We start from the raw sequence: 10,547 nt of genomic DNA on the forward strand, positions 1-10,547 counted from the left end.
TGTCTCGGCCACTTTCCGCCTCGTGCAGGTGAGTTCTTCGCTGCCGTTGGGCCTTGTGGAGCTTGCTTCTGAGCAAGGATGTGGGAGTGGAGCAGTGCTGGAATTTCAGTGCACCGAGTGCTTTTGGGTGGCCCTCCTAAGAAGGCCTGGGCCGGCCGGCACAGGGCACAGGACAGGGGATGGGGGGGGTTGGCTTATTTGGAACGGCACATCTGAAACCAATTCACAACATGTTGGTGGAACAGGAAAAGAAAAGCGCCCCGTCTAGATCTCGTTCTGCTCCTTGGCGTCATCCGGGAAGTCGTCGTACTCCACGGAGCGTGGAGCCATCCCGAGGTACTGCTTCAGGAATTCACTGAACCTCTTCTGGTTGTGCCACTTCCTGGCCGACTTGCGCACTCCGATGAAACCCCCAAATCGTTTCTGGAGCTCTTGCACCCCCGGTTCTGCTAGCTGCCCGTAACTGAACGGTCCGCTCAGGAAATCGCTCATCCTCCGGGGAACCTCGCGGTGGCCCTGCAGCGCCCCCGGTGGGACTCGGCCCCCGTGGCCGCCGTCGCCTTCCGCCTCTGGCTGACGGAGGAGGCCGCTCAGTTTGGAACCCTGCTTCTCATCATCTGCCTGGCTGAGGTCCACCGCTCTGGCCAAGTCCCCGAGAGGTTTGAGGCCGCCGCCGCCTCCCAGCAGGCCACCGTCCCACTTCTCCAAGGGCCACTCGCTGCCGTCTTCTGCGTGGTCAAGGCCTGGCCGCAAAGAGACCTTCCGGCTGGGCATTTTGCTGCAAAGGTCCCAGGTCGCGCTGGATGGCAGCCGCCCCTCGCACTCCATCACACAGATCTGCAGGAAGAGGGGGCAGGAAGAGGAGTTAACTGGGAGTGTTTGTCCCAGGCGAATGGAAGCTGAGGGAAAAGCAGAAGGCCTCCTCTTTTCCCAGCTGTGGGCTCTTTTAAAAAGAAATCCTTTCTCGAATCTGCACGCGCGTTGGTGGGAGGGGCTTCAGCAGCCTGCCTTGGAGTCCCGCGTTAACCTGAGTCCAGCGTGGAGCAGGGGCTGAACTTGAGGGCTTTACAGGCCATCCCAGATCTGCTGTTCTAGGATTCTAAGGTCTTGGGTCTCCTTGCCCCCGGGACCCTAACCCAGAACTTGGGATGCCGAGAAGTCTGCCTTCCAGGCTCTTTCTGCAAACCACATCATTTCCTTCAGATCAGAAAGTCCCTAGTGTGAGAAAAGGGCTGTTGTCCACGCCAATCTTTGCCCTACAACTGCAAAGGGCCACCATTCACAGGTTGTTTCCTGTGACCCAGACACCCCGGTGCTGGCCAGACTCTGCACCCAAAGGGCTCCGGGTAGCTTGCTCTAGCAGCAAGTGAAAGCAGGATGAGCCATGTTGTCCTGAGCTATGGCTGATGGGAACCCGTGGAGCTCAGCGTTTGCTACCGGGCTGAAGCTGCCCAGCCTCACCGCACTTGGCCTGACCACGAATGCCAAGGCTCGCCTCTGTTCTTGGAACTGCAGTCCAGTTCGCGAGAAAATATCAGCCACAAACCTTCCTGGGTGTGACCCAGAATAGGTGTGATCAGAATTAATGTTAGACTCAGTGGCCGGCCTGGAAATACTCAGACTTGCACCGTTGTTGATCTATAGACTCTATGATGGAAAGACCCCAACGTGGGTGCGCAGTGGAAGCTGATTGTTAGCCTGTAGCTTATCAGAGGCCCTGCCCAAGCCTTTGCTTTCTGCCAGCTCTGCATGCAAAATAAACGATTAGGATCTCATCTGCCTGTTGCTTCCCTCTTCCCTGACCATTGCGACCCTCCAGGGAAAAGTCCGAGGGCATTTTGCAATGCTGAGCCAAATCGCCCCCTGCCACAGTGACTCAGGGCTAGCCTCATGCGAGCCAACCCCGCTGCAGGCTAGACGGCACGTGTGAGGCGAGACGTGTGGGGCACGGAGGCAGCGAGGGGCCGGGCGGGCGGGCGAGTGTCGTCTCTGCGGCTGCTGTGGGAGACTGAGCAGAGGCCGGGATCCCCACTGATGCCCTCCATGAGCAGGGGTCCCGTCGCGTCGGTTGTGCAAACCGGACCCGCCACGGGCCTGCCGTGTAGGGTCGCCGTTCTAGGAAAGCCCGGGACGCCTCCGGACCGGCCTGTGGAAGCTGCATGGCGGGCAGAGCTCCACGGACCTGCCTCCTTCCGGAAACGAGAACTTTTGCTTCTTTGGGTTGACCCAGAAGGGCGAAAAGGCATTTGGCACCGGGGGGGGGGGGGGGGGGGGGGCAAGGCACCCAGCTGGATTCTGCCCTTTCTCTCGGCTGGAGAGGCCCATTCCAATGGCCGCGACTTGAATTAGGGTAATGTTGCAGGTGGCCCATTGCATACGAGCTGTAGCTGTTTCATGGCCAACTGGGAGCCCGGGGATTTTTGTTTTGGAAATCTCCCCGGAGCAGGACAGGCCTCCGGTCTGTCTGAAGGCGCAGCCTGAAGTCCTGCCATTCACCTGTACCGCCCTTAACCAGCTCTGCAGGGCAGGCGGTGATTGAGGGCAGAGACTTTTTGGTGGTGGGATCCTGTCTCCAGGATGCTTTCTCCAAGAATACTGAGCTGTAAGTAATCTTTTCGAATCCAGGAAAAAATCGTTTATTTTTCCAGGCCATTAAAAAAAGACCGTTTAAACTTAAATATATTTTATCATACTATTTGCTATATTTATATCCCACCTTTTTTTCCTTTAAAGGAACTCAGAGCAGCTTACATAATTCTCCTCCGCCTTTTAATTTCATCCTCACAACAACAATCCTGTGAGGTAGGTTGGCCACGGAGTCTGAGTGGCCTAAAGTCACTCACTTAACTCCATGGATAAAGGGTTTTACATGCATTTGTGTTTTGTCCTGGCTTTTTATAGTTGTTTTCACTTTTTGTCTGTTTAACTGTATATCTTATCTTTCTGTTTCACAAAGTGCACTCTCATAAATTAAATTTGAAGTGTGGAATAAAAGCCAATTCAATGTGAAACATGGAAAGCATTCCTCAGAGTGAATATTTTTTCAAAAAATGATTTACATTATATATATATATTTATTTATATGATCTATTATTATTCTATCCTATTTCAGCCTACTGTGCAGTTCAAAATCTTTTTTAAAGCACTATTAGTTTTAAAAAGTTTTAAGAAGCACTCCTCTGCTGGCCTGTCCAATCTCTGAAAAAATTCCTGTGGACACTTAAGAACATAAAATCGGCTGCCCACAGGACCCCTCTGGCAGGATGGGTGCAAGACCTCCTCCTGCCCAGCTCCTCAGTAACTGGGGGATGGGGACAGGCCATCTCTGGTAAAGGAGGCAGCATAGAACCATGAGGACTAGAAGCCTCGGATAGCTTCCTCCATCCAGATTGGCAGCCATCGCCATGTCCATGGCAGCGAATTCCATAGTTTGACTATATGCTGTGTGAAGAAGTCCTTCCTTTGATCTGTCCTTTCTCTCCACCCTCTCAGAGATCCCTTTGGGGTCAACTCTTATGGGAGCGCCTCCCTCTCCAATCTCACCGCCCCATGCATTGCTTTAAGCACCTCCCTCCTGTCTCCCCTTCCTCTCCTTTTCCTACAGTCCCAGCTGCTCCCACCGCGATCACTTCATGCCCTTCTCTGCACTCTTTCCAACTCAGTAAGGCCCTTTTCCAGGAACGGGGCCAGAACTGACCACAATATTCCGAGTGCAGCCACGCCAAAGAATTGTATACTGGGAGCAGGATTCTGGCAGTTTTAATTTTCTATCCCATGCCTAAAGATGGGATAGAAAAGCTTTTCAGACAGACAGACAGACAGACAGACAGATGGATGGGCGCCTAGCTTGGAATTGGCCTTCTTCACACCAGCCTGCACTGGAGCAACATTTTCACGGGGCTGTCCCCCAGAACCCCAAGATCTCTTTCTTGCTCAGCAGCTGCAAGAGCCTCCTCTACTCTGTGGAAATGCTTCCTCCCAAGACTCAGGAAACCAACGTGCTCACCAGTTCAACTTCTGTGCTTTGCCCTTCATTAATTCAGGCCTTGCAGCATAAATGGAAGAAGCTAGACATTCGTGGGGCGAAATTGAACGGGGAACACCCCACGCACACACAGGGGGCTTGTGCAGAATTAAAGCAGGGCTAGAATTGCTTCTGGATAGGTTTGTGTGATTGAAAAGGGAATAAGCAGCAACAGGAGAATGGGGGACGTGGAACCCATCACCGTGCTTGGCTTTTAATGGTCTCTCGCTGTGAATGCAATTCTCTTTAACGAAAGAGCAAGCGAAGCGCCAGCCGTGTTCGCCCTCTCGCGATCGACTTCGGGTAGTCAGTGACCCAACTAAGTGCAGGCTTGGTGGTCGATTAGCTACGGGTGAGAAGATGCAAGCAGGGAATGCTTGGGTTCGAAAAAGACTCTTCCCCATCACTGGCTGAAGAGTCAGAGGCCTGCTTTGGGGGGGGTTTTGATCTGGAGGCAAGAGAGGTGTCTCCACGGGGATTCGTGCCTGGAGTCCCAAGTCGCCGGAGCCCGACCTTGTTGCTTTGCCCATGCAAGGGCACCAAAGCAGTCTGTCTGTATTCTTTCTTTCGAATTATCCTCATTTCATTTCTGTCCTGCCCCATCACGGGAGCTCTCTGGGCAGTTAGGCCTGGGTGTGTGTGTGCCATCGCCTCTCGCCTCCGTGCCAGGACCACCCTGGGACCTGCAGGGGGAGGCCCTGGAGTGAGGCTTGGGAGGGTGAGGGGCAGCTGGCGGCCCTCCCAGAGACCAGTGCCCAGAGCGAAGCCCCCTTACCTGGACTGTGGCACTGGAGGAAAGAAAGCACCCAGATTACTCGTAGCTCCGGCTTCTCCCTCTGGGGCTGCCGAGATCAGTCCCCAGGATCCTAGGAGCAAACTAAGATCCTGGGGCAGGGGCCCTTCTCCGGGGGCCCTCCCAGAAGGAGATTAGGAGGGCGGCTACCCGGAGAAGGGCCTTTTCTGTGGTGGCACCCCAAATGTGGAATTCACTCCTCTGAGAGATTCGTCTGGCGCCGTCACTTTATTCTTTTCGGCCCCGGGCCAAAATCTTTTTATTTTCCCAGTGTTTTAAAACCTGATGTTTCAATTGGGGTTGTATTATTAGTTGAATTTTAGGGCATTGTGTTTTAAATTTTTTTACATGTTGTATTGTTAAACTGGTCTAGAAAAGTTTTAACTAAATAAAATCAAATAAATACATAAATACTGAACTGGAAAAAGTGCAAGGAAGGGCAAGGAAAAGGATCCGGGGGGCTGGAGCAGCTCCCTTCTGATGAGCAGCTACAACAACTGGGATTGTTCGGCTTAGAAAAAGGGCGCATGAGGAGAGACACAACACATTATGCACGGTGTGCATAAAGTGCAGAGGGAGGCATAACAGAACCTTGCAGCTTGCACAGAAAGAACCGTGCCAGCTGTTGCTCCGGGGTTGCAAGTCAACTCTGGAGAGGAGGACAAGAGGGCACCAGGTGCAGGGAGAGGGAAATGCACTTACTTGCGCCCTGCATCCAAGCAGCACCCCGCCGTCCTCCTTCACCCTCCACGCTGCTTTCTCTGGGCAGCCCAAAACAGATGGAATTTTATTTATTTATTTATTTATTTAAAGTTTTTCTATGCCGTCCCCTTGCTACATAGCCTCGGGACGGCTCACAGAAATAAATAAACAATTACAATTAAAACCTGGAAACACACTGGCTGCGCAATTAAAATCTATAAATATTAAACATTATTAAAATACTGTTTGAATAAAAAGGTCTTGGCCTGGGGCTGAAAAAAAATAATGACGGCGCCAGGCGGACCTCTCTGGGGAGCGCATTCCACAGATGGGGCGCCACCGCAGAGAAGGCCCTCCTCCGGGTACTTTGCCTCCTGATGTCTCTCCCCAAGGAGGGCCTCTGCTGCCGATCTCAGGGGGCGGGAGGGCAAATATGGAAGCAGGCGTTCCTTCAGGTATCCAGGTCCCAAGCCGTTAAGGGCTTTATAGGTAATAACCAGCACCTTGAACTGAGCCCGGACTTCGATGGGGAGCCAGTGAAGCTGGTAGAGGACTGGGATTATGTGAGAGTAATGCCCAGTCCCCGTCAGCAACCTGACTGCTCTGTTTTGCACCGTCTGAAGTATCCGGACCGTCTTCAAGGGCAGGGCAGGAAGAAGTGCGGCAGTGGGGAAAGGCTGCATATAGGCCAGGTGCGAAGGCTTAGAAGGACTGAGGGCCAGGCAACGGGATGGCAGGCTAAAAGGCAGCTGTCGACTTCTCTGCATGTGACTGCTGCCCCTTCAGAGCTGTCTCTGCCACATTGTGTGGCAACAAGGCCCATGAAGCAAGTGCTGGGTGCAGTACTGCTTCCTTTGGCGTCCCTGGGATCTCCTGCCCAAGAGGCAGTTGTGAAAGGTGGCAGCTTTTCCCTACTTTCTCCACTCGTTCGTAATTTTACACACATCTTGTGCTCAGCTTTCTACACCCTAGACAAAAAAGCCCCAAATGTTGCCATTTTTCCTGTTGCAATGGGGAATTGCTCCTTCACGTGATCTTATCTTCTCGCCCCACCTTTCCAGCAACACGTGGCTGAGAGTGGCACCTGTGAAAGGGGCACCGGGCTGAACATGAGCAGGGGGTTTAAAGCGATGGCTAAGGGGGTGAAGCCACCCTTGGATTTCTGGCCAGAAGCGTGGCTTCCAGCTTGAGAGAGGTGCTGGTGGCGTTCCATAAGACTCTAGTGCGCCCGCAACTGGAGCCTTGTGCTCAGTTCTGGGCCCCTCATTACAGGAAGGATGTAGCCAGGTTGGAGTCAGTGCAGCGCAGGGCCACAAGGTTGGTGGCCGGTTTGCAGGGGAAGCCGTATGATGCAAGATGGAGGGAACTGGGTCTCTTCAGCCTGGAGAAGAGGAGACTCAGGGGGTCTGTTGGTGACATACAGTTACGTGAGGGGGTGTCACACGGAGGTGGGGAGAGACCTGTTCTCCCCTGCAGAGGAAGGCAGGACACGCTCCAACGGAGCCAAGCTCAGGGAGCCAAGGTTCAATTTAGGTGCCAGGAACCACTTCCTGACCGTTAGGACCCCCAGGGTGTGGAATGGGCTTCCACAAGAGGTGGTTGAGGCCCCATCAGTGCGGGTGTTCAAGGATAGGCTGGACATGCACATGGTGGGCATGTCGTGAGCGGAGCCGGCTGGAGCCGGGGGTCAGACTAGATGGCCCAGGAGGCCCCTTCTGGCTCGCTCTGTTTCTCTGTTCCTAATACAACCCCCGCCCCCCACAGCCCCTGAAGGTATCGTCAGCAGAAGCGCAGGCACTGCCCACCGTGGATGCACAGCCGACTGCAAGACAGAGCACTGCCACGCTGGCTGCGTCAGGCGGACCCCTGGCCCCGTGATCCCAAGCACAGAATTCAGGTTTTTGCATCTGCCACAGAGACAGCAGACTGGTGTCTGCCTGAATGCCTTTGAAAAGAGGCGAGTTCTCAGACTGCCGCCCTTGGGTGGCCGATCCTCCCACCTCCGACTGGCGCAGCCGGGGGGCGTGGGAGCTGGGGTGGAGAAGGCAGGCGAGCGCGCACGTGGACACGGCCAGGCCACCGTGCCGCCAGGGTCTCTCCCATGAGGTTAGGAAATGCAATGATTGCATCATTAAGATTCATTTGCATTGTCCCTCTTTTCCGCGCTGTGTCACGTGGCCCCCTGCTTTCAGGGAGAAGGCAGATTCTGGCTGCGGGGGGCTTCACCTTGAACCTCCCTCCAAGGGCACTGCAGAAAGGGTGGGGCTGCTGCTCGCTGCCCCACACGGTGGAAATGTGACATCCAAGAGGGCCGGGAGGAGAGCAGAACATCCGGTCACTTTCTGGGCATGAGAACACAGAAACAGAGCGAGTCAGAAGGGGCCTCCCGGGCCATCTAGTCTGACCCCTGGCTCCAGCCGGCTCCGCTCATGACATGCCCACCATGTGCGTGTCAACCTTGGAGGAGCCCTGCAGGATCAGGTCAGGCCCATCCAGGCCAGCCGGTCCATCCCTGCCCACCAAGAGTGCCCTTTATGCACTCGCATCGACCTTGGGCAGAAGGGGGCAGCCGTGTCAGCACGTGTGTGGCTCATTCCTGGGTCTCGGCCCTGCAACATACCAGCATGTCCCCGACGGAAGGCAAAGCAGAGCCCATCTGCGCATGCAGGTGCTCCCAGGAATAATTCTTGGCATCTCCAGGTTTAATCCCTGGTTTCTCTGGCAATGGAGTCAGACACCCTCTGTCTGCTGCCATTCCAAGCAGACAAGACAGGCCAAGTCCTTCCTTCCTTCCTTCCTTCCTTCCTTCCTTCCTTCCTTCCTTCCTTCCTTCCTTCCTCCCCCATCCTTCCTCTTTCACTCACCTGCCCACCTCTAGCCCTAACCCAACCTGCCCCAGCCTGCAAGAAGTGGCAGATTTTCCCTGAAGCAAGCGGCAGACGTTCTGCTTCACTCCGCCATCGCTGTGAGAAGGGCTGGCCGAGAGCAAGCGCCGGAGGCGTCCAGCACAGAGCAGGCTGGGGAGCTCCGGTCAAGCAGCATTCCAGGGGCTCCGTTGCCTTACTCCCGCCAGGCCGCGTCAGGGCCGGAGTCGGAGAAGCTTCCCTCTCCCACTGGGAGAAATGGATATTGGGCACTCTTCCCCAGGGGCGCCGCACCTCCAGTTCTGAGCTCCTGCCCAGACAAACCCCTCCACCTTGCAGTGGGCCAGAGTCTCGGTTTATGTGCCCGAGATTTGCAAGGAATTGCTGGAAGCGGGGAAGAAGGCCGCCCAGCTTCGAGTCTTATTCCCGTGACGCTTTGGTGAAAGGAGAGAGGAGTGGCGGCGATCAGCTGAGCTTCCTCTGCAGGCAGAAATGGGTGCAAGTCAGACGTGCCTAAAAGGGTTTCTGAGGCGGATCGGATCGGTAGGCGAAGTGACCTTGACAGATGCGAGCAGCGCCCGCTGCGATCCATCTTTTGGGTTCCGCTCGATGGAAAACTGAGCACGACAGGGGGACGGCTGGGCAATCAATACTCATCAGGACAAAAGCAGCAGACAGAATAAGGGAGCGGGAAAGTGAAAAAAATATCCTTACCGAAGTGTCGCCATTGATCAAGCGAGCAGGAAGAAAAGGTGTAATAAAGAGAATGGTGTTTACCTCTTTCTGTATTTTTTAAAAGCTCTGTTCTTTGGCAGCCCGCTCTGCCATTTGGAGAAAGTCTGAATGCCATTCAGCATCCTGTGAAGCACAGCAAAACCCCGGCAGGTGTGGGGCTGTGCTTGTTCGGAGCGGGACCAGCCCTGCCGTGGGGCAAAGTGAGTCAGATGGCAGACTGCCTTGGGGGCTGTGGCAAGTACGGGGGGGGGGGGGGGGGGCGCCCCCCGGGGTTTTTTTTGGGCCCCCCTAGAAAGCCTGGTGCCCCCCCCCCCAGCTGCCCCCTGGGTGCAGAAGGCCTCTCTTCCTTTTGCCCTCCTCCGCCCATGCAACCTTCTCCAACAGGGCGCCCTGCAGACATGTTGGATCCCCACTCCCATAATCCCCCAGCCAGCTCTCTGTGTTGACCTCCCACCTCCATGGGGCTGGGGGATTACAGGAGTGAGAGTCTGACAGACCTGCGAGGCATCAAGTCGGGGAAAACGAACCCATTCGAAGCAGAAGCTGTCAGTGGGGCCATGCATCCACTCCGGATTTTAGTTTGGACTTCAATGGAGCGATCCACCAGACTGAATCCCACCCCATTCCCAAAACAGGTCCAGCGCCACGCTTCCTTCCCTGATGGGTCTGATGCTGGACCAGTGATACTGATCCAGTCAACGTGCCTCCCTTGCCCCACCCCCTTTTCTCCTCCACCAATTATTTGGTGCATTCTCGGCCTTAGCGAAACCTCTCCCATTCCTAGTGGCTGAGGGAAAGAGCTTGAAGCCAGAATGTGCGGCATTTTGGTCCTGCCTTCTTTGCCTCTGGCCACACCCCCTCTTGCCTGTGGCTCCACCCACCGCAGAACGTGGCTCCTGAAAGATCATCTGAGCTTGAATTGGGCCCCTGGCCAGCAGGGAACCCGCTGATGCTTGCAGAGTGGAAGCAAGAGGAGCAAACTGCATGGAGCACGGAGCGCCAGGGGTTTACGAGGCCGAGACCCCCAGAAGCCCCTGGCCACACTTGCCAAGCGCACGGGCTGGCTCGCCCTCAGGGGCTACTCACCAGAAGGCTGAAGTCATCCTGGCGGCTGTGCAAGCGCCTGTGGCAGTTCAGGCAGTCCTTCCGGCAGTCGCTGAGCGCGCGGGCGAGCAGGCAGACCGAGAGGGCGCTCCACAGAAGGGCCTTCATGGCAACACCGCTGGAGAGCTGCAAGCGAGACGGGACAGTGGCTGGTTTTCCCTTACGGTTCATATCGATGCGCTGCCTTCTTGGCCAAAGAGCGACCGAGTCGGCAGCAGTTGGAGACAAACCCGAAGGGAATAAAAGTGAGAAGAGCAAAGCAGGGAAACGCGCGGAATGCTTCTGTCTGGACGGAGTCCCCCAATCCGCAGGCCACGGAAGCGCC

The 10,547-nt window shown here is 55.4% G+C and overlaps 1 protein-coding gene across 1 annotated transcript; it reads right to left on the bottom strand.

Moving 5' to 3' along the window:
- Nucleotides 1-264: 264 nt before the first annotated feature.
- Nucleotides 265-10,330, bottom strand: PNOC (prepronociceptin). The gene is made up of 2 exons (XM_044450369.1): nucleotides 10,205-10,330; nucleotides 265-837 (listed from the first exon to the last, which is right to left on the bottom strand). The coding sequence occupies exons 1-2, from the start codon at nucleotides 10,328-10,330 to the stop codon at nucleotides 265-267; spliced, it is 699 nt and encodes a 232-aa protein (XP_044306304.1).
- Between the last annotated feature and the right edge of the window lie 217 nt (nucleotides 10,331-10,547).

The sequence above is a fragment of the Varanus komodoensis genome, unplaced genomic scaffold (assembly GCF_004798865.1).
Source record: "Varanus komodoensis strain SLA01 unplaced genomic scaffold, ASM479886v1 scaffold64, whole genome shotgun sequence".
Classification (NCBI taxonomy): Eukaryota; Metazoa; Chordata; class Lepidosauria; order Squamata; family Varanidae; genus Varanus; species Varanus komodoensis.

What these genes read in the sequence shown, in the direction of transcription:
- PNOC (XM_044450369.1), bottom strand. Translation starts at nt 10,330, where the DNA reads ATGAAGGCCCTTCTGTGGAGCGCCCTCTCGGTCTGCCTGCTCGCCCGC. An exon ending in AGGATGACTTCAGCCTTCTG is followed by an intron (nt 838 to 10,204) that starts GTGAGTAGCCCC and finishes CTCTTCCTGCAG; the next exon opens with ATCTGTGTGATGGAGTGCGA.